The sequence below is a fragment of the Felis catus genome, chromosome F1 (assembly GCF_018350175.1).
Source record: "Felis catus isolate Fca126 chromosome F1, F.catus_Fca126_mat1.0, whole genome shotgun sequence".
NCBI lineage: Eukaryota > Metazoa > Chordata > Mammalia > Carnivora > Felidae > Felis > Felis catus.
In genome coordinates this window covers 59154606-59182124 of record NC_058384.1, presented here as the reverse complement: position 1 = coordinate 59182124, position 27519 = coordinate 59154606, and the positions used below count along the sequence as shown (strand labels likewise).

The 27519-nt window shown below is 39.4% G+C and overlaps 1 protein-coding gene across 4 annotated transcripts in view; it reads left to right on the top strand.

Moving 5' to 3' along the window:
* The window catches only part of AIDA (axin interactor, dorsalization associated), a 38338-nt gene that overhangs the window by 5266 nt on the left and 5553 nt on the right, over positions 1-27519 (top strand). For 3 of the 4 annotated variants that reach the window (XM_019822240.3, XM_003999521.6, XR_006591584.1), the window contains exons 2-7: positions 2591-2660; positions 9030-9083; positions 9482-9536; positions 15959-16022; positions 16250-16356; positions 25745-25867. In XM_019822240.3, the coding sequence (XP_019677799.1) occupies positions 2591-2660; positions 9030-9083; positions 9482-9536; positions 15959-16022; positions 16250-16356; positions 25745-25867 (473 nt within the window). The remainder of the gene's footprint in view (positions 1-2590; positions 2661-9029; positions 9084-9481; positions 9537-15958; positions 16023-16249; positions 16357-25744; positions 25868-27519) is intronic. The other variant, XM_045048568.1, reaches the window with a different exon arrangement.

The following is a 27519-nucleotide window of genomic DNA, read 5'->3' as shown; positions in this document are numbered from 1 at the left end:
GTATAGAATCCACAAAGAGTGGGTCTGTGAATGACATCATAGGAAAATATTGTGGGTTTCCACCTTTGAGGTAAAATAAATAAGTGGATGGAAACAGTTTAAGTAAAAATAGTGGAGTGATTCTTGGCAAATGTCAATAATTTTATGTAGGAGTTTCATACATTATAATAAAGAAGATGCATACCTTTCGTCGATTGGAGAGAGGCCATCAAATATAATGGACTTTACACCTGGTCTTTAAGGACATGTGTGATTGCATAGAATAAAACTCTCATCTAAGACTTTTTTTGAAATTCATTGAACTGTCTTGCAGTTGGTTTGGTAGGAAATCAAACACTTGCTACCCTTTGCATTCCTGCTTCCACCCCCCACCCAGAACAGTATAGTATGCTTGAGAATTATGGTTTTAATTTCTTTTGCCGGTGGCAGAATGTTTCACCAAAGAATCCTTTCGATGGTCATTTCCCCCCCACAGATTTTTAAAAATTGAGATAAATATCACATAACATAAAATTTCCCATTGTAGGGGCACCTGGGTAGCTCAGTCGGTTCAGCGTTCAACTTTGGCTCAGGTCATGATCTCGCGGTTCGTGCGTTCGAGCCCCGCGTTGGGCTCTGTGCTGACATCTCAGAGCCCGGAGTCTGCTTCAGATTCTGTGTCTCCCTCTCTCTCTGCCCCTCCCCCACTCACGCTCTGTCTGTCTCTCAAAATAAATAAGCATTAAAAAAAATTAAGAAATGGGGCACCTGGGTGGCTCAGTCAGTTAAGTGTCCGACTTCGGCTCAGGTCATGATCTCAGTCCATGAGTTTGAGCCCCGCTGACAGCTCATAGCCTGGAGCCTGCTTCGGATTCTGTGTCTCCCTCTCTCTCTGCCCCTCCCCTGCTCATGCTGTGTCTCTGTGTCTCAAAGATAAATAAAACATTTTTAAAATTAAAAAAAAAATTTCCCACTGTAAAGTTGTACAATTTGGTGGTTCTAGTATATTCACAGTGTTCTGCAGCCATCACCACAATCTCATTTCAGAATATTTCAAACCCCATATCTGATGTCAGTCACTCCCAATTCCCTCCTTACCCAGCCCCTGTCAACCACAAATCTGCTTTCTGTCTCTATGGATTTATCCATTCTGGACATTTTGTGTAAATGATCAGGTGATTTTTTTGTATCTGGCATCTTTCATTTCACATGATGTTTTTGAGGTTCATGCTGTATCTTGTAGCAACAGTCTTCGTTCCTCTTTGTGATCAAATCCTATTTCATTGAAAGGATGCACCACATTTTGTTTATCCATTCTGCAGTTGATGGACACCTTGGGTATTTCCAGTTTGGGCTGTCGTGCATAATGTTGTTGCTGCGAACATTCATGTACAGGTCTTTTTGTGGGAGCATGTTTTCAGTTCTTGGACTATACCTAGAATTTTGAAATTGCTGGGTTATGTATGGTAACTCTATGTTTAACTTTTGAGGAACTGCCAAACTGTTTTCCACAGTGACTGCATCATTTTACATTCCTACCAGCACTGCATGAAGGTTCCAAAATTTCCATGTCCTTGCCAACAGCGTTATTTTTTTTTTCTCTTTTTAGAAACTATACCCATCCTAGTGGGTGTGAGGTGGTATCGTATTGTGCTTTTGATTTGTATTTCCCTAATGGCTAATGATATGATATTTATTGGCTTATTGACCAGTTTTATATCCTTTTTGGGAAAATGTCCAAATCCTTTTCCCATTTTTAAATTGAGCTATTTGTCTTTTTATTGTGTGGCTGTAAGAATCAGTCATTTAGCTTTTGTGGTCTCAGGAAGAGCTTGGGGTCCTTACTGGTGAATTTGGCCCTGGTAACACACATCCATCCTTGGCTCAGCTGCTATTTTTAAGAATAATTGGGCAAACAGTGATTTTCATGTCTGATTGGTGGAGGATTTTCTTTTTCGTGAAAAATGTTTTGAAAAGTATTTAATAGGCTGCTATCATTTTGTCATGGCTGTTTGACTAATCTCAGCACTACTTCATTGTTTTTAAAAAATATTTGTAAGAGAGACAGTGCAAGGGCGGGGAAGATGCAGAGAGACAGGGGGGCGGATAGAGGATCTGAAGCTGGCTCTGTGCTGAGAGCAGAGAGCAGGCTTGAACTCACAAACCACGAGGTCAGGACCTGAGCAGAAGTCAGATGCTTAACTGACTGAGCTACCCAAGCGCCCCCATTGTGTTTTTATTTTTTATTTTTTTAAATTTACTTTTAATGTTTATTTGTTTTTGAGACGGACACACACACACACACACACACACACACACACACACACACACACACACAGTGTGAGTGGGGGAGGGGCAGAGAGAGAGAGGAAGACACAGAATCTGAAGCAGGCTCCACGCTCTGAGCTGTCAGCATAGAGTCCGACACAGGGCTCAAACTCATGAACCACAAGATCATGACCTTAGCTGAAGTTGGACGCTTAACCAACTGAACCACCCAGATGCCCCCCCATTGTCCGTTTTTTAAAAGATTTAAATTATTTCACCTTGTTACACTTGAGATTGTTTGCTTTCCTTCAATTCTAAAGAATATTTATTTTTCTTCTTACAGATTAGCAAGACATCTACAAAAAGAGGCCCAAGCTCAACACAATAATTCTGAATTCACAGAAGAACAAAAGGTACTGTAAAATAATCTCTACATGTATCAGATTCCAAATGGGAAGGATTCTGTCTTTCAAATCCATTAAGCAAAAACAAACAAGAGAAACTGTTACACTTAAGTACAAAGAATGACACTGATTATGCTTTGGGGAACGTGAAGGGATCACTGAGAGATAACACTTGATTTACTACTCTGTGACTTTCTCACTTGATGAATTTCTCCACTTAGCCATTTAGACTTTAGCTTTAGTGGAGACCTGCTACACTCCGGTTGCAGAGGGGTAGATTCCAGAGACTCAATTTTGATTGTGAGTAATTACATCCAACTTCAATGCTTAATTAACTCTGAATTTTCTTAACTCCCTCTTCCCTCCTCTCAAAACAAACACATATCCAAAAAACAAGCCTCCCCCAGAAGCCACCATTGAAAAAAATTAGTTCAAGTCAAGAATTTGGCATAAAAATACGAGCCAAGTAACTGCATATGGTTACAAAATGTTTCAATGGTGCTCTTTCTCCTTGAATTAAAATTTTAATGTGTCAAGTTGATTCCCTGGATTGTTAGATTAAAAAAAAAAAAAAAAACACAGGATACTTTAAGAAACTTTGCTTTAAAAGAGTGAGAAGAAAGGGAAGAAACAATTCCCATTTTTTCCTGGCTCAGAGTGTCTAGTGTTAAAGTCAAATTTTAATCTCGTAGATAATGAAAAAAATTACTGCGTCAGATTTTCCCTCCTATCTTAAGATGTTGTAAAAACTATAGTGACTTAATTTGTTTTTATTAATCTTTTCTTTTTTTTTTTTTTTTTTTTTTAGTACAAGGGGGTGGGAGTGGTTTTTTGCACGTGTTTTAAGTAAGCTTGAACAAATTTATCTTCGTTCTTTTGCCTGTATCCTTTTGACTCTTGTTTGTAGGAGTTTGGATGGGAAAAAACCCAAAAGATGAGGGTTAGCCATGTTTCTTGCACAAGTTTGTATATTTGCATTTTTAAAATATTTAGGAGCTACATTATCTAATGTACTCTTTCTATTTATCTAAAAAAGAAAACACAATACTACAATATACAGATGTGTTTTTTCTTTATTCCTTTACGGTTGTTAATGTACACAGTAGATGTAGGAAATTTAAGATTTGAGCCCAGCAAAATAATTACCAGGGAGGAAACGATGGGTTTGCTTGAGGAAAGGAACAAACACTATTCATAGGCTTTACCACCTCTGTAAGATTTGTGAACTCTGGGAATGATTAGGAAGTGATTGGCTGGCATGACAAAATTGAGAGGCAAAACACCTTAACTTTGAAACACAATCTCCAATGTCTGAGTGTGTGAATTAACAGCTGACCAAGTGTGTTATGAATAGGGAAACAAATGAAAGCTGAGGGAAATTTTTGGAAGTTGAATGATTCCTACACTGTAATCACCTGTTTGCCTTGAGTTACTTACATGCTTTATCTCCAACATCTGTTGCTCAGATTTAGGACCTATGAGCAACGTGACCTCAAATGTAAAGTGAGTTGACCTAAAAGCAAAAATGTTTTCAAATGCCATCAAGAAGTGAGCTTTGTTACACAACAATAATTAGACTAATGAAAAACAAACTTTTTCTTAATTTTCTTTAAGGCTGAAGCTGATGTGTGATTATACTCTTTATTCTTTAATTTATAGCTGTTCCTTAGTAGCCACCAATGCTGTCTTTTTTCAGTTTACACAGACCCACAGATCTTCTGCTCCATGAGGCCTGGGAGGCAGCATGACCTTGAGGAAAAGCCTGAGGCCTTGAGTTGGAAGGCTTTGGTCTTGAATCCCAGCCCTGTCCCTGGGCCTTAACTTCCTTAAGTATGAAATGAGGGATTAGATAACCCTAAATGATCCTAAAAGATATCCCTAAATCTTCTAATGCCTTCTGCCTTTGAAGTTTTCTGTACCTCCTCCTTTTCTGGAGGCCTGATTTCTGAGGTATTTGTTATTTATAATACCTGCCTAGGAGGCATTTGTGGCTGCCAGTTGTGACTCCAGAGAGAGCTTGTTCCTGCCTGCCTGTTCCTTGGGCTTGGAGAAGGACCCCCCAAGTCACTCTGTACTACATTAGGAACATAAGGCAAGTCGTATGCATTTACAAATTTAATTTTCTTTAAAAATACAGGCGAAACACTCACAGCCAACCAAAAAAAACTCATAGTGACATATACGTCGTCTTATTTTTGAATGAAAGAGAAAAGAAAAAAGTTAGAAGCTCCAAGTTAATGATTAGGAAACCAAGATTTTCCAGACGTGATCTGGGGAACACTGGCTCTAAAAAATTAATAGATGTTATTTGAACAGAGAGTTTGTGACTTGTCAAGGCTTTTCATATGCTAATGTGTATGTTGAATTTTTAAAGGCTTTGGGTAGTGGAGTGTTTCTTAAATGTGTTTGCTTTTCGAAGGCCCCCTCCTCCCTTTATAGAACACTTAATTGGGTCTAGTGTTCCGAAGAACACAATATGGGAGATTTTGAAACCAACCGTTAGGTCTGCAAAAATAATTGAATGTCAGACCTGGCACTTAAGCCAAAGGAGAAGAAACTCAATTGTGTTTGCCTCAAAAGAGAAAAATGCAGAATATATACCTCAGTTACTCTAAGCAAAATTGTTCTTTGTATTTTCTATTTGGAATTATATCTTTTATGCTTAGAATCAAATCTTAGAATTATACTAACCATTCAGTAGTTTGTGGGACTTTGAAATATTTTTTTTAAAAAGCAATATTTCTTTATGAAGCTTTTTACTGTCTCACAATAAGCTTTGAAAAATATTTGATGAATAAATGCTTTGTTGGATCTTACGTTATTGATATTTATTCGTATATAAGTAAGATCAGAGAGAAATCCTAATTTTTGAGAAAAATATCTTCACGATATTTATTTCTTTTAAGTTTATTCATTTTGAGAGAGAGAGAGAGAGAGAGAGGACGAGTGCAGGAGGGGCATAGAGAGAAGGGGACACAGAATCCGAAGCAGGCTCCGTGCTGTCAGCACAGAGCCTGATGCGGGGCTCAAACTCACGAACCGTGAGATCATGACCTGAGCCTATGTCAGACGTTTAACTGAGCCACCCAGGCAGGCGCCCCCACGATATTTATTTTAAATCTAAACTCTAAAGCAGAACTACTGATCTCTCTAAACTTTATTCATTGGTGATTTAAAAAATATCTTCCTATGGATTTGCTATTATATTCTCATAGATTTCTGGTAGAAAATAAGGTTTATGATTCTCATTTGATCCTCCCTCGTGATTAGTTGACTTAGCTTTCATTTCAATTCTCAATAGTTTTGTCATTATAACAACTGAGTTTAGTAGCCAAAAAATAGCTGCCAAGAGCTTTCATTCCATTAAATTCCCTACTTTGGTGTAGTAGGTTTTCTCATGTAAGTTTCTGGACAGAATAGAACATCCTGTCTCATGATGCTTAGAAAGTTTTTCCCTGTTTTGAATCAAATTTGGTAGTAATGAGAATTCCAGCACTATACGCTTGTTTTATAGGTTCCCCCTTTCCCCTGACTTTCCTGCTTTCCCCTATTCCTCCCCCCCCCCCCGCAGCCAGAGAGTAGATGACGGCTGTTTAAATAAAAAAAAGTACGTCTGGAGTGAGACTGTGTTACTTTACGTGTATTTTGTAAACTTTTTTTCCTTATATAAATTATGTTTTAGCAAAATTAAAATGTAGCTCTTTGTTTTTAGTCCGTCTTTTCCTTAACTGCTCTTTTAGAGTTACTAATTTCCCTACCAATGACAAAATAAAATAGCCAATATTCTGAAAATGAGAACATTTTCCATGGCTGTACCGTATTAGGCATGAGCAGTTCATTTGAATGAGGTGCTAATAATTTAAATCTTTCTAAAATTAGTCTTCATTTACCTTCAGGGCTTAGTCTTAACGTACTTGAGTTGATAGTGCTTCTGCTTGGACACAAGCGACCTTGTGCCACTTAATCATTCTTCCTAACGGTTTGTTTCTAAGAAAGGTGGAACAGTTACAGTAGCGAGAACTTGATTTTGACATCAGTAAATGCTGCATGTTTTAAAAGTCATTGCTGCAGCTGAAAATGATAGTGTTTCGCTCCCTTTTTAATACTGATGTTGGGTGTGGTCCCTTAAAGTAGTTATGAATAATGCTCATTGGTATTTTGCCACAGTTCAGTAGGTTCTGTGTCCAGAGCGGCCGGTTCTGCTTAACTTGAAGAAATGCTTAAATTTAAAATCGGTTATTAGTGGGATTGTAGTTGTTAAAGAGCATTTTACCTTAAATGTTAACCGCCTCGATTCAAATGGATTTTATAGTAGAGAAAGAAGGGGAGTTAGCCACTATTTTTAAAGACTTCCTCATTGATACATCTCACAACAAAACCCTTTTTAAAAAGCATTTTTTAAAGAACCTAAAGCATATGGCCAAATGGTATTAAAATAAGTATATTGCTTTGTTGGATATATTACTGTTGTGCGTATAGAATACTTTGATGTCTAGGGCAAGTTACTGAACCTCTCTTCGGTCTTCACGTCTACAGAAGGATTGTGTCTTAACTCGGGGTTAGAGTAAGATTACATGAATTAATGCTTGTACCTCACTTAGGAGAGCCTGAGTATTTAATAGCCGTTAGCCATTACTATCTAACTACACACACCCACGCACATTTTAAGTCACCTGCTAGTTTTGTCAGAGTTGAATGGTATATTTGAACCCTTATTTGGGGATGTTATATTTTATGTAGAAAAGACTCTTGCTGTTTCATATGCAATAGCTATTTGAGAGAACGGATAAATCTATGAGTTAACCTCGAGTCCTTTTGCAGTTACTATATTTACTTTGAATGTAAAATTTCAGAATAAAATTGGGTATTTTCTAAACTGAGATAGTGGGATTAAAAGGAAGTTTTAAAGATCATGGAGACAGTTAAATAGCGTTTTGTTCCTTGGCCAAGGGTCCTGTCTCACTCAGTAGCGGGTCGAGTCTGTGTACCAGCTGTTTATTGTTGGTGAGATGATTGCGTAGTGCCCACTCGCCTAAGTGCCAGGGGCCTTTTGGCTCCTCATTTATCTTATAAAGAAAGTGGCCAAAGAGAAAACCACAAAAGCCAGTTTGCTGAACTTTTGCAAGTGATCAGTACATGTAGAAGACACATCATTTTTTTCCAAGCAGTGTTTCGTTCTGAAGGCAGTGCACGTGTTGTATGTAAATACTTAACTTTCATGGTCTGGGTTTATTTCTAATAACAGAAGAAATGCCTTTTTTTGCAAGGACTTAAAAATGTTGATGGGCGTACTTCAGCCGTCTGCTCTTGTAGGTGTTTCTTCTGTGGTTTCCTCGTTGTCATTTCCACCCTCGTCATTCACGTTCTTGTTCTGATTACCGTTTGCCTGGACAGCTGAGGTAACCCGACTGCTCTCACCTTTGGTCTGTTCCCTTTTCTACCCTAGCCTATGGGGACTGTTCTCACAACAGTCTTCTTAAAAGGGCAAATCTGATGGTCATTCTTCTGTTCAAAAACTTATGTGCAGTTGAAGGTCCTTCTGAATGACCACCCTAGGACACACACATTTTCAAACCTGTATCCCTCTGCTTTCAGTGTGAGACTTTGGACAACTGAATTGCGACAGTTTTCTCAACTCTTCAGTTCTCAAAACCTTCCCAAGTCACTAGGGTTTGATTTCTAACACAGATTCTTGCACTGTTTCTTCAGAACACACGTAATGGCTTACTTTGCTGTGCGTATAAGAGTTAAGTGTTTTTTCTTAATATTACAGTGATTTTGTAGTATCTCCTCTCACATAATAGAATTTGAGCTTATGAAAAGCAAGGGCTGTACCCTATCATTTACGTCTGTCTTATAGCTCATCTAAAACAGACCCGAATGCAAAATTAGCCACCGCATATCACAACTATTGATTTTGCTTGGTATTATCTATATATTTAATTAGACAAGTCAAGATTGGACTTAAGTCGAAATTAAATGATCCCATTTTGCTAATTTTCAGGTATTTCTAGTTTTAAATCTTTTCAGGACTTCCAGGCTTAATAGAGAAGAAGGAAGGAAAAGCTGGGGAGGGAAGAAGTTGGAATTCTTTCCATTGCCCTTTAAATAAATCTTAAAGCTTTCAACAAAGCCAATTGGATTTTAAATTGGTCAGAGTACAATTAGGTGTGGAGAGAATATATATTCCCCTTCTCTCTCTTGTCCTAGCCCTTTGCCTCTGGTTTCTCTTCTCTAAAATCTGCAAGACACCAAAAAGAAATAGAATTTAACTTTAAAAAAATTATAGATCGTTTACGAACAAAAATTAACTCCATGATTTTGACAACTAACAGTTACAGTGTATTTGGTATTTACAGCCTTTTCTTTCTCCTACAGAAAACCATAGGCAAAATTGCAACATGCTTGGAATTACGAAGTGCAGCTTTACAGGTAAACAGCATTTTTTTTTCTTTCTAATGTAAGAGAAAATTATTCTGAACTGTTCTAATAAACATAGGGGTTAATGCTAAAAGCGGTATTGTGTCAGAAGAGATTTATAGCAATAGGAATTCATGGGTTAAAGTCCTATTCAAAGATTTAGTTCATATTTAATAAGTTACAGAGAAAAGATATAACTTCCACTTTTTGCAGTTTTTACCCTGAATGTTCCAAAATATAAAACCCAATAAAAAACCCGTTTGGGACTTTTCATTTTCTACTTTGAAAGCAAGAAATGGATTCATTTATTTTGGCTACTTTTTGAATATTTAGTTCTTGCCACTTAAAAAACATAGGGTGTAGTGAAACTTTTGTAATAAAAAGATGTAATATGTGTGTTTTAAATTCAGTCCACACAGTCTCAAGAAGAATTTAAACTGGAGGACCTGAAGAAGCTAGAACCAAGTAAGTTTTACTTTATTTTTTTGGTGGTACTCCTTTAGAAAGATATTTAATCTCTTAGAGATACAAAGATTATTTAGCATAAGGGCATCTGGGTGGCTCAGTCAGTTGAGCATCTGACTCTTGATTTTGGCTCAGGTTGTGATCCCAGGGTCGTGGGATGGAGCTGCACATTCGGTGTGAAGTCTGCTTAAGATATTCTCTCTCTCTCTCTCTCTCTCTCTCTCTCTCTCTCTCTCTCTCCTAAAAATAAAAAATAAGGATTATTTGGCATAGATGCTTATTCATTTCTGTTAGTATCTAGTCACGTGTGACTTTTTTGTGCTTTTATACGTCCTAAAATGTTATAGAAATGCTTAAATTTAAAATAAGTTATTAGTGGGATCGTAGTTGTTAAACATTTTACCTTAAATGTTAACTGCCTCAATTCAAATGGATTTTATAGTAGAGAAAGAAAAGGAGAGAACTAATTTTTTTAAAGATTTACTCATTGATACATCCCACTTAGTTACTACAAAGTCCTTTTTAAAAAACATTTTTAAAAGAACCTAAAGCATATGGCCAAATGGTATTAAAATAAGTATATTGGTTTGTTGGATTTATGACTATTGTATGTATAGAATATATTGATGTCTAGGGCAAGTTACTTAACCTCTCTTCAGTTTTCACATCTATAAAATGATTGTATCTAACTCAGGGTTATATTGAGGACTACCCCTAAATATTATAGGAATTGTTATTCTGTTCACCATTATAGAATATGAAAAATTGTTTGATTCGAGGTTGTACCTCATCCATATGTTTTAGCCTTTGTTTTGTTTTAACCACTTCAGTAAGACTATACCTACTTTGGTAAGCATTGACAGTAGAGTTTCCTGGAGAGGAAAAAGTTACAGCCATTGAGGCCCATTCATACTACCTGTCTTTGAAGACTACACTGAAATCAGTCCAGCTGTTTGCTGTGCTTTACGAAGTATTTCCTTGTTCCCATTTTCCTTTCCCTTCTTGAAAGCTTTTTTGAAGTAAACAGTTGCTTCAAATGTTTTGGTGGTTGGGATGTGCCAAATAAGGTTTTCTTATTGGTTCAAATGGATGTTCACTTAGAGCAAATGTCTGTAATGTAGGCAAAGACACAATGATTGAGAATCACCACGGTCCACCTTAGAACATTTCCATCGCCCCAGAAAGAAACCCCATCCCCGTTAGCACACATCTGCTTCCCCCGCTCCTCGATTCCTCGTCCTAGGCAACCATTAATCTACTTTCTGCTTTTGTGAATTTGCGTGTTCTGGACATTTTGCATAAATGCAATCATACCACATATGGTTATATATTAGATTATTTTAAGAAAAACACATTGATAGCTTTTTAAAAAGATGACAATGGGGGTGCCTGGGTGGCTCAGTCGGCTGAGTGTCCGACTTGAGCTCAGGTCATGATCTCATGGTTCATGGGTTTTAGCCCTGCATCGACCTCTCTGCTGACTGTGTGGAGCCTGCTTCAGATTCTCTGTCTCCCACTCTCTCCCTCTCTGTCCCTCCTCTGTGTGTTCTCTCTCTCTCTCTCTCTCTCTCAAAATACATAAAAAATTACAACTGCAGTTATGATGTCTGTGTTATGTAATGGTTCTAAAGAAGATTATAATGTTCAGTTTTTTTCATGACAAAAATTATTAGGATTTTGACTTTCTATTTAGTCACTGTTTTTCATTAGTTTCTGTTTGTTTTTCAGTTTGTTTCCAAATAAAATTTCAGAATCGTACAGATTTCTCCTATTGCCTTATAGGATCTTTTGTTGGTATTAATAGTTACCGTTTTTTAGAGTATCAGCTATGGACCAAACACTCAACTCCACTCAGCTGTATTTTGCTGACACCTGCCCATGACTTCACAGTTTGTACATGTCAGAACTGGGTTTTGACCAGGTTTCTAAGTGACCCCAGAGCCTGTGTTCCTTCCACCATATTGTGTTGTTAATATCTGTAATGGTGCAGTATTGACATCAACCCTAAATATTATGGTTTTCCAGTTCAAGCGACCCATGTGTTAGTAGAAGATTGGACTAAACCCTGCATTAATCCTCTGTTTCTTGCTTTTGTGTCTGTTTTTATTTTTTTAAGATTAGGGGTGGGGATGGGAAGCAAAGATAGTACTATTGGGATTTATTTTGCTATACTTTGAATTTATATAGTGCATTTGGACCTTCTTGGTACTTAATTATCTTTTTGGGTGATTTTAATTTGCTGTTGTGTCTTCAGGGAATGTAAATGTATATGTTATATCTCGGGATATGCTCTGTAATTTTGCATTTGTCAAAGCGAGGCACTGGTTATGAGTTGGTTACTTGATCAGAATGAAACATTTTCTACAATTTGGTATTTGAGTATACTTCAGATTGAGTCAGGCAGGCTTCTGCATCTTCTAAGGCCAGAAGGAAAGAAAAATTAATACATAGAACTCAGTTTATTCTGCTAATGTATTTTTGCTTTAAAGTTTTAAAAGAGATCTCTTGATAGTCTAGTCTGAAATTCGTACTACAACTAAGATCTTGAAAGTACTATTTGTTTCATTTTCTTTTGTTAGTCCTTGGTAATATACTACTTCTTACTGAAACCTATCCCCCTGCCCCCGTCACCTGTAAAGTCCTTCCATTGATTGATCCTTCAAGGCCCCAGATTAATCCCACCTTTCTCTGAAAGATTTTTCTCCCTAATTAAGCTCTACCTCCTGTCCTTTTTTTTTTTTTTTAAATAAGTTTATATATTTATTTTGAGAGAGACACAGTGTGAGCGGGGAAGGGGCAGAGACAAAGAGTATCCCACATAGGCTCCGCGCTGTCAGCACAGAGCCCGACGTGGGGCTTGAACCCACAAAACCATGAGATCGTGACCTGAGCTGAAACGGAGAGTCAGACACTTCACCAGCTGAGCCACCCAGGCATCCCTACCTTCTGTCTTTCATAGGAGCATTTTTTATATCTGTTATCGTAGTCCACCCTGTATGATTCTTACTTAATTCATTTCTCCCCTCAAGGAGATTGTGAATAACCTTTGTATTTTCCCCACAGAGTCCGTTGTAGTGCTCTGCATACCATACGGACTTGGCACATTTTTAAGTGGAATAGGGTTGAATGTCTTCAGGGAATCTTATCCTGTAATTTAAAACATAACTTTTCGGATGGGAAGGTAGCGCTTGTTCATTTTGCCCCTCAGAAAAATGAAGCGGATTAGGCACAAGCAGAACACGTTTTGATAACTGTGTGTCATCTTCAGAGTGTGACCTTGCGGAGGGTGGCAGGCCAGACTGTGTGACAGTGGGCTAGGGGTGCCAGATGCTTACCAGCACGGGTGCACCATCAACTGCCAGCCGTGATGGACTCTGTGCTCACAAGAACACCTTCCGGGAAGTTACAAACTGCTTCTCTTCTCCAAATATCCTAAAATATCAGCACTGGTATTGGTGGAAGAAAAATGCTGTGTAAAGTCTAAAGACATCAGAATCTGTTATTCCATAGTTGGTAAAAATAGAAACCTATCCTACAGTTACAGAAAATGAGAAAAGATTGGTTATTTTTCTTCTGAAATTACTCATACAAATTAAATATCTAATTGAACATTTCATTTTCAAAGCAGTGGTATACCTAAGAGAAGAAATACTGTTCAGTGCTTGTATTATATATATATATATTTTTTTCAACGTTTATTTATTTTTGGGACAGAGAGAGACAGAGCATGAACGGGGTAGGGGCAGAGAGAGAGGGAGACACAGAATCGGAAACAGGCTCCAGGCTCCGAGCCATCAGCCCAGAGCCTGACGCGGGGCTCGAACTCACGGACCGTGAGATCGTGACCTGGCTGAAGTCGGACGCTTAACCGACTGCGCCACCCAGGCGCCCCAGTGCTTGTATTATAGTACAAACATGAGATACTCTTAATAACTGATACCATTTTTGACTTCTTTATTGATTTTTTTTACATATGTGGTAAGGATTCTTTTTCCCCTTTGTATAATTAAAATATCATTTCAGTGCTTTCATTTCCTTTATTTTATTTATTTATTTATTTATTTATTTATTTATTTATTTGGAGAGAGCGAGTGCACGTGCGTGCGAGCAGGGGAAGAGGAGAGGGAGAGAGAGAATCTTAAGTAGGCTCCACACCCAACCATGGAACCTGATGCACGGCTCAGTCCCACAACCATGAGATCATGACCTGAGCCGAAATCAAGAGTCAGACACTTAACCGACTGAGCCACCCAGACACCCCTCAGTGCTTTCATTTCTGATATGAATGATACATGGTCTTTTTTTGGTCACCCACTTCCCTATTCTTAGTATTTAGCACAATACTGTGATATTGGAGTTAAATTAATAGTTTATTCACAATGAGCAATCATGCACAAGTTTAGAAAGGATGTTTTTATAATTTTAAAAATCATGCTTTTCAGTGAGACCCGAAATATTAAACACTGTGGAGAGAATAATATAATTATTATATATATATAAAATTATATATTCTGTATATATAGAATAATTATAGCTGTATAATAATGTAGGCTTATACTTCTATGGGACTTAAAATTTCCCATACAATTTCATATGTACTAATTCTCTCAACAGTCTGTGACAGAAGTAGTGTTCCCATTTTAGAATTGGGGAAACTGAGATTCAGAGTAGTTCCGTGAATGACACAGTGACAGTTGACATAATTACAGGGCTAAGATCTGATTCAGATCTTGTGCCTCTTCCCTCTGGCCTACCAAACTCCAGTTATGTAGCCTGTTTTCTTCCTTGAACAAGCCGAGCGAGGGCCTGCCTCAGAGCCTTTGTGATTGCTCTAGCATGTTGGGTTTTTTTTTTAAGATTTTATTTTTAAGTAATCTCTCTACCCCTCGTGGGGATCGAACTCACAATCCCGATATCAACAGTTGCACGCTGCACCCACTGAGCCAGCCAGACGCCCCTCTGGCCTGTTTCTTAACACTTAGAAAGCCCTTGCCCCGGGGCTACTTATGGACAGTTCCTCTTTCCAGGTTATGGCTCACATGTCTTCCAACAAGTTAGTTTTGAGAGGCCTGCCCTGTCCACCTTAGCTAAAGTCCACCCTGTACTCCGCTTACACACTCGTCCTGACTGTCCTTTCTAATGCTAATCACAGTCTAACACTGTCTTGTTAATTTGTCGGTTTATTTACTGTCTGCTTCTCCCGACTAGAGTCTCAGATCCATAGATGAGAGCAAGAACCCTCTGTCTTGATCACTGCCATTCCTTTAGCACCTAAAACAGTGACCGGAACATTGTGGGCACTTGGTGCACATTTGTTGAGAAGAAAAAGAGAGGAAAGATGAGGGAGGGTAAGAGCTAGAGGGAGAGAGGGAATAAGAATGAATGAGAAGGTAGACACAAGCCGCAGGCCTGTCTCTCACTGAAGGACTCAGTAGGAGTGCACAGAGAAGTCCAGTAAGCACCCCGACTGCTGTTGGAGTAAGTCAGATGATCACAGTCTGTGCCCTGGGGTCTCCTACTTTGGGATGACGATATTTACGTCATGGCTATTGTATCCGCAGACTACAGCATTCCAGAACAAGGCCGAATAACTTGAGTACGAAATCATAGGAACGTTTTGGATTGCTCAGTTATCACCATGACTTCACCTTCATACAAGTGCAGGTAGTTACTGAAAACCCATAGCACCAGCTACGAAGCACTGAATTACACACTTAACAGTGCTTCTGTAAGGTACCCGTAGTTCTAGTGCCTTCCCAAATGCAGGCAGAATCATAGAATCTCTTTACGTTTACCTGCCAGAATGTAATCATCGACCACATTAGAATACAGAGGTGGTGGGCGCCATGTTACCGAGAGACTTCTTGAGGATAAATCCTTCTTTGTGTATGTGTCTGTATATGTAAGTACATATATGTCTGCAATAAACTATTGTAAGTGACGTGTGGAAATTATAACCGGTTTTATCCAGTTTTGCCAGTTTTATGGAGTTGAGGGGAAATCTAATCAAAGACCAGAATGAGCTCGTGTACCTCTAATTGGTTATCTTTAATACCGGTCTTTTAACTGAAGAACTGCAGGGAGGGAGGTCTTCTCTTTCTCGGCTGCCCCATTTCTCACTGGGACCTTGTACAAAGAACTGTTTTGGAGTTTATTTTCCATGAGGGCTCTGAGACTCTGGAACTTAACTCTCCTTGGAGATCTGACAAAGTACTGGTACCTGCCGTGTATTACATATTTTCATTTTGCTGAGACCTTCAACGGACAAGTATATTGTGGTTCTGAATGATTCTACGATTGGGAATTTTTTTTAAGTATTAACATGCATAGTAAAATTGATTAAGAATCCGCCATTTCCAATAAAACTTTTTGTTTTGATCCATGGAAGAATTTATGTATCCTCCTCTCTGTTTTTATTCTAGTCCTAAAGAATATTCTTACCTATAATAAAGAATTTCCATTTGACGTTCAGCCTGTCCCCTTAAGGTAAAATAAATAAGCACCACTATTTGTCTTTTCATTTTATTGTCTTATACTTATTTTTCAGATATTTCTAACTTTTTATATCAACATTACCATCTTTAATATCAATACAGCAATATATTTGTCAGCATTTTTGCATCAATGTCTTAACTGTGAAATGAGTGGCTGTGTTTCCTCTCTAGTATATTTATTTGGGTAGCTCACTATTTTATCTGCTGTTCTACATGTAGAAGAATTTTAGCACCTGGTGAAGAAGAGAATCTGGAATTTGAAGATGAAGAAGAAGAGGGCGGTGCTGGAGCAGGGTCCCCAGACTCCTTTCCTGCTCGAGTGCCCGGTGAGTATCCCTTATTTCATACTGGACATAACTGAATCCGGTGTGAGGGTGTTGAGAACTTATTTGGGTACTTGGTACTGGGAAGTAGAGCCTTCCCAGAGCTCATGCCAATCTTAAAAATGAATTTTCACCGCCATGTTGTTGACTGTAGCCATTTTGTAAGTATAGTCTGGAAGTATCTCACTACCTATAACCTGACCACCCTGAGGTCCAGGGATTCGCTGGGAGGACTCACGGGACTTAACATATAGTGTCTTCACAGCTATGATTTACTGCAGTGAGCAAAGAGCAGAACAAAGTCAGCAAAGGGAAAAGGTGAAGTCTGGAGGAAACCAGGTGCAGGCCTCTGAGAGTCCTCTCCCAGTGAGTCACGTGCCTCGTGCTCCATGTGAAATCTTGTCTCTGAGGGAAGTAGTTAGAGATTCCATGCCCACAGCTGTAACGGGGGTTGATCACAAAGACACCCTCTGCTTAGCTCTGGCCGGAATTCTAGACTCCCAGAAGGAAGGTGCATATTCAGCGTACGCCATATTGTTGGCACAGTTTATGGATAGTAGCCACTCTTACTGGGGAATGGTGGGAACGTGCCCCACATCCAAGTTCCCGGATTCTAGCCAAGGGGTGCCCTTGCCAGGAGGCCTTTCTGAGAACGAGTCTCAGGCCTGCTGTGTTAACTGTTTTCTGTACACTATCATAAGCACTTCTTTAATGAATCACGAGTAGTCATGAAAACTGGATCCAGGGGGAGTGGGTGCTGAGCAAATGCCCTTTTTCCCATCCTGATTTAGGAAAGCCAGTAATGTATGGCAAGCCTTCTTTATTTGCAGAAGATCTCAGTGAGGATCTGCCCTTGGTGTAAGTGACCTAGGCAGGCACCCTGGATTAGTTTCTTGCTTCGCCCAAGCACTGGTTTACTCTTTTCTGGTCTTACACAGTGCGTAGTTTTCCTTTGTGGTAAACTGGTCCACTTCGGAATGATAGCAATAGGCTATAAGGTTATCGTGCATTTTAAAATAGACTCTGGAAGCTTTACGGTAGATCTAAATACAGTCTGTGTGTCATGCAGATAACCCTCTTGGTAATGAAAGTATAGTAATATTCCGGTATTTTTGGAACTCCCTGGGGGAGGCATTCTGGGGTAGGAACAGCATAGGCTTGAACCAACAGATACGTGGGCTGGAGTTCCACTAGGCTCTGACAAGGACTGCTTGAAGGACTTCGCTCTTGTTTCCTCAAGCAGTCTGCACTTCAATTGCTTCATTTGTAAAATGGGATACTAGTAGTGCCTAAGTTATAAGGTTACTGTGAAGGTTAAGCACGGTACCAGGCCTGAAGCTTGGAGCACGGTGTGTGTCTTATGCTGAGTATGTGGTGACCACTGTTGCTTCTCCCTTCACCACCCTTCAGTGGACGGTCGCGGTACCTATGCTGGGGGTTACTGGGGGAATCGCAGGCGCTGTAACGGTGGCTGTTCTTGTGAATGTTTCTTTGGTCCCAGGGCATTATTTCCAGCCTGCTTTGCTTGATGAGGAATGGGGTGTTTTTCTTACTTTTGTCATTTACGTAGGAAATTTCAAGGGGGTGAGAGAAATCATTTTGCTGTTTTACTGACTGAATAACCGTTATTCTCTTTTCAAACCACATGTTGTAATTGATGTAGCTTCCAGTGCTGTAAATTTCAGTCCCATTTGGTTGTTTGCTCACTTATACGCTTCTGTGGCAAACGGGATCCTTAGCAGATGATGCGAACCATGGTACAGATTAAGGTCTTTGTGGGGTTCGGGTTGCTGAGTTGAAAAGAAACTAACACCATAAATTAAATCCGTTTGCTCCGTAAGATTAAACCGAAGCTAAATAAATTTTTGTATTCTGGTGTTGCGTTGTGATATCTCATTTTAGAGACACAGGAAGGTTACCAAACCTTTTGTTCCCTGAATTTCTTTTTCCTAAAAGTAAGAAAGAGCACGTTTAGTTTAATTAACTGAATTTAGTTTGTGATATGAATGTCATTAAAAAGTAATTTGTAAGATTATATTTATTGAAATCACCACTGAAATAGGAAGGTGGCATTTAACATTTAACTGTAAAGCAGGAAAAGAAGTTTTTTCCTTGTTACTTTGAGGGAATCCAACATTTCAGTGATGCCTAGGCAGTGTCCGCATCTTGGTAGCAAGAGGGTTCTAGGAATTGTGACTTTTTATTTGTCGCTTTTGTGTTTATATAATTTCTTGAATTGTAAGTTTTTTGTGGCTTTTTAAAGTCAGATTTATTGAAGTATCATTTACATATCTAACTCATCATTTTTAGTGCACAGCCTTATGAGTTTTGACAAATGCACACAGTTATGTAACCACTATCACTGTAAGGCTGATGAGGAATGAGGTTTCGTATGTGGTACAATATTGACTCAGAGTAGTTTTTTCCCATTTAAAATCAAAAATGACTTTCAGCCAACCTTTCTTGAAGAAAAAAAAAAAGCTTAAGAATCTTAACTTTCCTGACACTACTTTCTCTTTTCAAAAACTTAAAACTTCACAGGCAAACAATAAATTTCTTTTGAATAACTGGCTTAAGCGAAAATGAGATTTAATTGTTCTAAAGGTAGGCTTGGTAGATTTCATCTAAGTAAAGGCTATAAATTGACAACCTGTTATTTATGTCCAGCAAATGTATTGACAATGTTGAATAGTAAAGCTACTAAAATCATAAGCCAAAACAATATGAATTCAAAAATAGCCCAAGACACCATTTTCAAGATTTTAAAAAACATTTTCCAATTAAGTGAGAAGCTCAAATATAGGCTTAGCTCTTTCAAAATTATTATGTTGAATGTGTTGATTTATCTCTTATGTAGGCTTAAATATATGTACGCCTTTATTTTTGAAACTAAAAGAATGAAATTTACCTCTTTAATGTGGAAACAATTTTAATATTCACTTGGGAAAAACATAGGCTTTCATAAAAGGAGACTCTACCATTGGCTTTAAAGTTGGATAAGCAGTCCCCTTTTGACTGTCAGAAAAGCCATAATCAGAGTAAAAAAGACAAATAAGGACCCAACAACCTTAATAGATAAGAAACCTTTACCTTGTGACAACAAAGGCCACAAGCATATTAGAAAATTGCGCAAAGGCCGTGGACAGTTGACACACACATACAGACACACAAATACGTACAAAGAGCCCTTAAACATGGGAAAAGATATGTAACTTATAATGAGAGACATACAAATTAAAACTGCTGTTGCGGAGGCTGTGGGGCTGGTGCGAGTACAAAAAGGTACAGCCCCTTTGGAGGGGAATTCATCGATGACAACACAAATAGACATTTTATTCTTAGGTCCAGCAATCCTGCTTCTAATAATTTATTCTGAAGTTACACCTCCAATAAAATGAAAACAAAGAACAAAAAAAAGGCTGGCATATACATCAGGTTATTTATTGTGCTATTACTTGTAATAGTAAAATATTAGGAACAACCTAAATACCATACGTAGATTGGTGGAGTAAAATCTGATACAGAGAGCACTATAGATAATAAGTAGGAAAATCTCCATGAACTAATGAGTGATTTTTGAGAATATATTGTGAAATAAACAAAGTACACCAAGGTGATACACCTGAATGGATTGAGGAAAAATCTCCATCTTCTCAGTCGGTGCAGCAAATGTTTAAATTAAATTCTAAATCTATTCTTGAGTTTAAAAAATTCTGGCAGACTGAGAACAAAACACTTCCGTAGGGACACTTAGAGCCAAAATCATACTTAGTGGTAAAAATTGAAGCTTTCCTTTTCAGATCGAGAACAAGGCCGGGAGTAAGAGTGCCGGCTATTACGCCTTTTTATTAACGTTGTTCTGGAAGTTCTAGCCAGTGTACTAGGAGAAGAAAAAGAAATAAAAGATAAACATTAGGGGCAGAAAATCCCTTTTCTTTATTTGTAGATGTGATGAATATATACACAGTACATGTAAAAGAATCAATAGATGAGTAATTAGGATTAATAAGAAAGTTTAGCATGCATGGTTCCTTGGTTAGAAAAAAAACAGTCTGTACTTAAGAATTGATTCTATCTATAAACAAGCAACAATTGCTTAGAAAATGAAATAACTTTTGTTAGAGTATCATAGAATGTTAAATACCTAGTAATAAATCCAACAAAAGAAGTATAAGACCTTTTGGCACAAGAACAGACACTCAGGTCGATGGAACAGAATAGAGGACCCAGAAATGGACCCACAAACGTATGGCCAACTAATCTTTGACAAAGCAGGAAAGAATATCCAATGGAATAAAGACGGTCTCTTCAAGTGGTGCTGGGAAAACTGGACAGCGGCATGCAGAAGAATGAACCTGGACTGCTGTCTTACACCAGTCACAAAAAGAAACTCGAGATGGATGAAAGACCTCAACGTAAGACAGGAAGCCATCAAAAGCCTCAAGGAGAAAGCAGGCAAAAACCTCTTTGATCTTGGCCGCAGCAACTTCTTACTCAGCACGTCTCCGGAGGCAAGGGAGACAAAAGCAAAAATGAGCTGTTGGGACCTCATCAAAATAAAAGCTTTTGCACAGCGAAGGAAACAATCAGCAAAACTAAAAGGCAACCGACAGAATGGGAGAAGATATTCGCAAATGACATATCAGATAAAGGGTTAGTATCTAAAATCTATAAAGCACTATCAAACTCAACACCCAAAAAGCAAATAATCCAGTGAAGAAATGGGCAAAAGACATGAATAGACACTTCTCCAAAAAAGACATCCAGCTGGCTAACCGACACATGAAAAAATGCTCAACATCACTCATCATCACAATGAGATACCACCTCACACCTGTCAGAATGGCTAACATTAACAATTCAGGCGACAACAGATGTTGGTGAGGATGCGGAAAAAGGGGAACTCTTTTGCACTGCTGGTGGGAATGCAAACTGGTGCAGCCACTCTGGAAAACAGTATGGAGGTTCCTCAAAAAGCTAAAAATAGAATTACCCTACAACCTAGCAATTGCACCACTAGGTATTTATCCAAGGGATACAGGTGTGCTGTTTCGAAGGGACGCGTGCACCCCCATGTTTATAGCAGCACTATCAACAATAGCCAAAGTATGGACAGAGCCCAATGTCCATTGACGGATGAATGGATAAAGGAGATGTGGTGTATCTATACAATGGAGTATTACCCGGCAATCAAAAAGAATGAAATCTTGCCATTTGCAACTACGTGGATGGAACTGGAGGGTGAAATTACTCTAAGTGAAATTAGAGAAAGACAAAAATCATATGACTTCACTCATGAGGACTTTAAGAGACAAAACATATGAACATAAGGGAAGGGAAACAAAAATAATATAAAAACAGGGAGGGGGACAAAACATAAGAGACTCATAAATATGGAGAACAAACAGAGGGTTACGAGAGGGTGTGGGGGGGGGCTAAATGGGTAAGGGGCACTAAGGAATCTACTCCTGAAATCATTGTTGCACTATATGCTAACTAATTTGGATGTAAATTTAAAAAATTAAAATTAAAAGTATAAGATGTTTGTGAAGAAAATAAAACTATCAAGAGATGTTGTCTTTTTAATAAATTGAAAGATATATTTCAGTTCATGGATTAGAAGAAGCAGTTTGTAAAGATGTGACTGTTTCTAAAATCGATCTGAACTTTGCTGAAATTCCAAAGGTTTTTTTTTTTTTTTTTTATTAAAGAACTTGAGATCTGTTTTTATAACTTACATGGGAATGCAAAGGGCCAAATATAGTTGCCCCCTTGAAAAGTAATGTCGAGGGGAGAATTTGCTTTACCAAATGTCAAGGCTTCTTACAAAGTTACAGTCATTACGAAACTACACAGCCTTGCAAGTTTAAGAGATGGTCCTGTGAGGTAGAATGGAAAGCCCAGAACAGCCCATGCTTGATTTGTGACCAAGGTGCCCTGTGGATCAATGGGGGGAAATGATGGGCTTTTAAATAAGTGGTGCTGGGACAGTTGGGTGTCCATGTTGGACAGAATGGGCTTGGGCTCCTTCCACACACCAAAGACAAATATGTATTCAAAGTGGACTGCAGAATTAAATGCAGATGGAAAAACAATAAGGCTCTTACAAGATAAAATACCTTCGTGATCTTGGAATGGGAAAGGATTCTTGAATAGGACACAGAAAGCAGTGAGTATAAAGGAATTTAGAGTTAAGAAATTGATTATAGGGGCTTCTGGGTGGCTCAGTCAGTTAGGCGTCCGACTTTGGCTCAGGTCATGATCACACAGTTTGTGAGTTCGAGCCCCACATCAGGCCCTGTGATGACAGCCTGGAGCCTGCTTCGGATTCTGTGTCTCCTTCTCTCTCTTCCCCTCCCCAACTTGTGCTCTCTCTCTCTCAAAAAAAAAAAAAAAAAAAAAAAAGTGTAAAAAAACTTTAAAAAGAAATTGATTGTATTAACATTGAGCATTTATTGTAATTAGAAGACGCCATTAACAGAGAAAGGCATTTTAAACACATAAAACTAATCTTTGGTGTTAGAAGTCAAGAATGGTTGTCATCTCTTAGGGTTTGGTTGTGCTGGGGACACAAGGAGGGCTCCTAGCGTGCTGGTAAGATCTTTCCTGGATCTGGTGGCAGTTATGCAGGTGTGTTCACTTTGTGAAAATTCATTAAGCTGTACTTACAATTTGTACACAATTTATATACTTTTTAATATATAATCCTTCAGTATAAAGTTTCTTTTTAAAGTAAGTCACTGAGAAGCTATTTACAAAACACACATCCAACAAAAGCTTGTATGAAAACATGAGAGAACCTTTGCAAATAAGACAAAGGTGAACATTCCAATAAAAGATGTGCAAAATAATCGAACAGATACTTCAGTAAAGAGGAAATCCAAATGCTCATCCTAAATTTTTTTTTTAGGTTTATTTATCTTGAGAGAGAGAGAGAAAGTGAGTAAGCAGGGGAGGGACAGAGAGAGAGAGAGAGAGAGAGAGAGAATGCCAAGCAGGCTCTGGGCTGTCGGCACAGAGCCCGAGGCAGGACTCGATTCCACCCATCGTGCGATCATGACCTGAGCCAAAATCAAGAGTCGGACGGTTAACCGACTGAGCCACCCAGGCACCCCCAATGCTCATTCTGAAACGAAAAGGGCCTCCACCTCTGTCAGTCATTGGAGAAGTGCCTATTAAAACTGGATCAACGTTTCTCCACACCTTAAACGGACCAAAGAGAAGGGTGTCATGGAGGGTGGGGCTGTGGGTGCAGTGCTGAAGTGGGCCTCTGCACAAGCACTTTGGACACAGGTTGTCTTTACGTGGTAAAAAGGGGGGGCGATGCCCTGCGTTGATTTGGTGGTCCCTCTCTTTTGCAAATGTGTGCTCACATACGTTAGAATATGTGCGCAGGGATGTTACAGCCGCATTGGTCCAAACAATTTCCCAAAACTTGGAGCCCCTCTTAATGCCTGCCAACAGAAGAATGAGTACAGAAACTGCTACGTTGATAAACCCCACGTACCATATACGCCCGTACCGTGCGGTCATACAGGCGAACAAGTTACAGCTACCGGCGGAAGCAGGCAGAACATTATTACACTGTGCTTTTCGGTAATTATTTTGAAAGCCAGGATAGTGAAGGATGAGAAGAACTTTGGGTGGTGGTAGAAGGGAGCCCCTGGGTAGTGTGTATCTTTTGACCTAAGTGACGGTTCCCCGGATGCCTGCTTTCTGGTCTCCATGAAGCCACGTCTTTGTTTCATTTGCTCTTCTGATGTTTGTCAGTTTTCGCCAATTAACATATTTGAAGGAGACAGTGGATGCAGTAAGAGACCTTTTATCTTTAATATGAGAAAACGTTTGACTATTGAAAATGTGTTAAAATATGGCAAGATGGCCAAGATCTGTTTCATGTGAAAAGGTAAGGTAATTTCACCTTTGAAGCGGTGTGGAATGCTGCTCTCAGTGTTCCGTTTTGGCCTCCTCACTTCCGACTTTTCATTAGCTAGAAGTTTTCACAAGTGTCACCAGTGAAGACTCTGGGACGTTTGTAGTAATTTTCATGGCGTAAAATCCACTCATTCGAAGGGTACAGTTCCGTGGCTTTTGATCTAGAGTGTTGTACTCTTGTCGTGGTTTCATAGATCCGACTTGAGGGCGTTTTTATCACCTCCCCCCTCCCCCCAAATCCACTCAAGCCTGTTTGCAGTTAATTAAATGTACTCTTTTGAAGGCAGTAAGTGGATCGATTCACACATTTCAAATACTTCATCATTAAAAGTAGGATAACACGTGGTTGGATAGAAATTGGGAGAATGTCGGGGCGCCTGGGTGGCGCAGTCGGTTAAGCGTCCGACTTCAGCCAGGTCACGATCTCGCGGTCCGTGAGTTCGAGCCCCGCGTCAGGCTCTGGGCTGATGGCTCGGAGCCTGGAGCCTGTTTCCGTTTCTGTGTCTCCCTCTCTCTCTGCCCCTCCCCCGTTCATGCTCTGTCTCTCTCTGTCCCAAAAATAAATAAAAACATTGAAAAAAAATTAAAAAAAAAAAGAAATTGGGAGAATGTCAATGAAAGTCCTCGATAAATGTTAGGTTCTGTAGTTTGAGATGCTGTATATGTATTAGATTGAAATAGACTTTTCCACCTCTGTTCTTTGCAACAATAAGAAATAAGTTAACAAACTGTACAGTTGATGTCTTCCTTCAGATCACGGTCGGGAACGTGTGTGTGGGTCCAGGGCATTTTCCGTTTTAGAAAGCCTAGTGGATGCGTGCATCCAGGAGATTGCCAGCGTGCACTCCCTCTCGTGCGTGCCGTCTCAGCAGGATTAACTTCCAAGAGAACAGGTCATACAGAATAGGGTGCAGAAAGGGGTGGGAGGTCAGACTAGAAAATTATTTAATTAAATGCACAAATACTACGTTGTGAGTTATTTCCTCCGTTAATAACTAAAAGATCTATTGATTGACTCTGGTGTTAAGTTTCTCAAACTTTGGGATAATATAAGAGTTTGAAAAGCTCTTTCCGTGTTTTTTCTCCTACTTCATATAGAGATACGAAATCTATGTTATGTTTGTAAGTACAGGTGACGTGTGTGTGTAGGAGTGTATCAAGTGTGTGGTAATTTGTAATTGGACTTCCTGAAGTTAATGAGTTGAATCTTTAACAAACTGGACTTACTTACACTTTGGTGTTGAATATGAATTAAGGAAGCGTAGATGTGTCTTGCGTTACATTAAATACTTGTCCAAAAGAATAACGTTGAGTGTTTGGGAGTTTCAGAAACCCCAGTTAAGGGCTGGCTGGTTACCGAGTCAGGTGAGAGCAAGGTTCTGTCTTCTCTGGGTTGTTAAAATACTGACTCTGAACTTGCTGGTGGGGCTCACTTTCTTTGCTGTTCTGTTGTCAGGTACTTTATTGCCAAGGCTGCCGTCAGAACCGGGAATGACGTTACTCACTATCAGAATTGAGAAAATCGGTCTGAAGGATGCGGGGCAGTGCATCGACCCCTATATTACAGTTAGTGTAAAGGGTAAATAACTCTGTGTACATTTTCGCCTCTTGTGAATTTTATAATGTTGATTCTCGTTTGGGACATGAGGGGCTATGGGGGTGGGTTCTCGCCTCTGCGACAACTCATTTGAGTTCATTCTACATCGAGATAAAATCCCTGGGAAGCTGTCCTCTTTCCTTCACTGAATATTTCTGAGAGATTTACTAAAAATACTTTGTTATTTATAACCTTCATGCACAGTTGCTTTTGAGGGTGTTTTTGTAAATCTCTTTTTTTTTCTTTTTGGGAGAGAGACAGCGTGAGCAGGGGAGGAGAGAGGGAGGGAGAGAGAGAATCCCAAGCAGGCTCCACACTGTCCTCTCAGAGCCCATCGTGGGGCTCGAACTCACGAAATGTGAGATCATGACCTGAGCCGAAACCAAGAGCCGGAGCTCAACTGACTGAGCCACCCAGCACCCCGTATGTGTCTATATTCTTAAAATTCCATCTAGACATATACACTGACTAGACATACACCCTGTCTTTAATAGCAGGTCCTTCTGCTCACCTTCTCAGGGTGTGTGGTTTTCTTTGTGAAGCCCCATGTTCTCCTGTCAACCCGCCCCCCCACCCCCCCACCTCCGGGTTCTCTGCTTCCTGCTGTGATGCTTGAGGCACAGAGGAGCCCTGCCAGGGGTGGGTGAGAATCAGGCCTCCGGTGCATCGTCCCTGGAGACAGGAAGTGGGACGCGTCTATAAACATCCATATCTGAACGTCATCCTGAGGGGCATTAAAGAGTGATGTGTTTCTTATTAAGGGTGATTGTCTTGAGGATTTGCTTTTTCTCCTGTCCAGTGGGACATAACAGTGATTCCTTGAAAACCGCTTTTTTAGTCTTTGGTTTAAGATGGACAGCACACCGATCGAAAGCATTTGCTGGTGTCACGCCTTTCATCCAGCACTTTATTGTGAAGCTGCCAGTGGTCTTCTAGAAATGATTATTGGGTGACTGCAGATGAAGTTGTCATACTTTTATTCAGACGTAACTGCACAAATAATCTCAGTCCGTCTGCACTTTGAGGCAAACCAAGGAAGCAGGGACTGACATTACACGGAAGGAACTTTTACCAGTCGTAGAAGTAAATTCAGTCCTGTGGGCTCAGTAGTATCTCATAAAAGAAACGTGAGTTCAGACACAGAGAAGACTCTTGACGTGGGGACCCCATGCTCCCACTGACTGCTGCTCAGTACTTGAACCTCTGCTGTTAGCAGCTATCAAATCCCTGGTCTACTGGAAAGTATTCATACCCACCGTTATTTGATAGGCCATTTGTAAACCTCATACCTCATGTGGGACTGCACACTGTAGAACAGAGCGTAATGATGGTGAGGTAGATATGACGTTCCTCTTGCATACACGTTGAACCGAAACGTGTTTTTGGGTAAACGTGTTTAGGAGCTGAAATAATCGAATGTACGAAATTGTCTTAAGTTCCCTAAGATAGGAGTCTGTGGAATCATACAGAAACGCCAGACATTAAGTGAGTCCATGTTGAATCTGATTAAGCTGGCAGATTCCTGGCTGCAGGAAATTAAAGCCACACACCACACATAGCGTGCCATCTGGTTGTTGTAAATCAGGTTACTTTATAGCAGATACAATCAGAATGTAGGTAATGCATATAAAAAA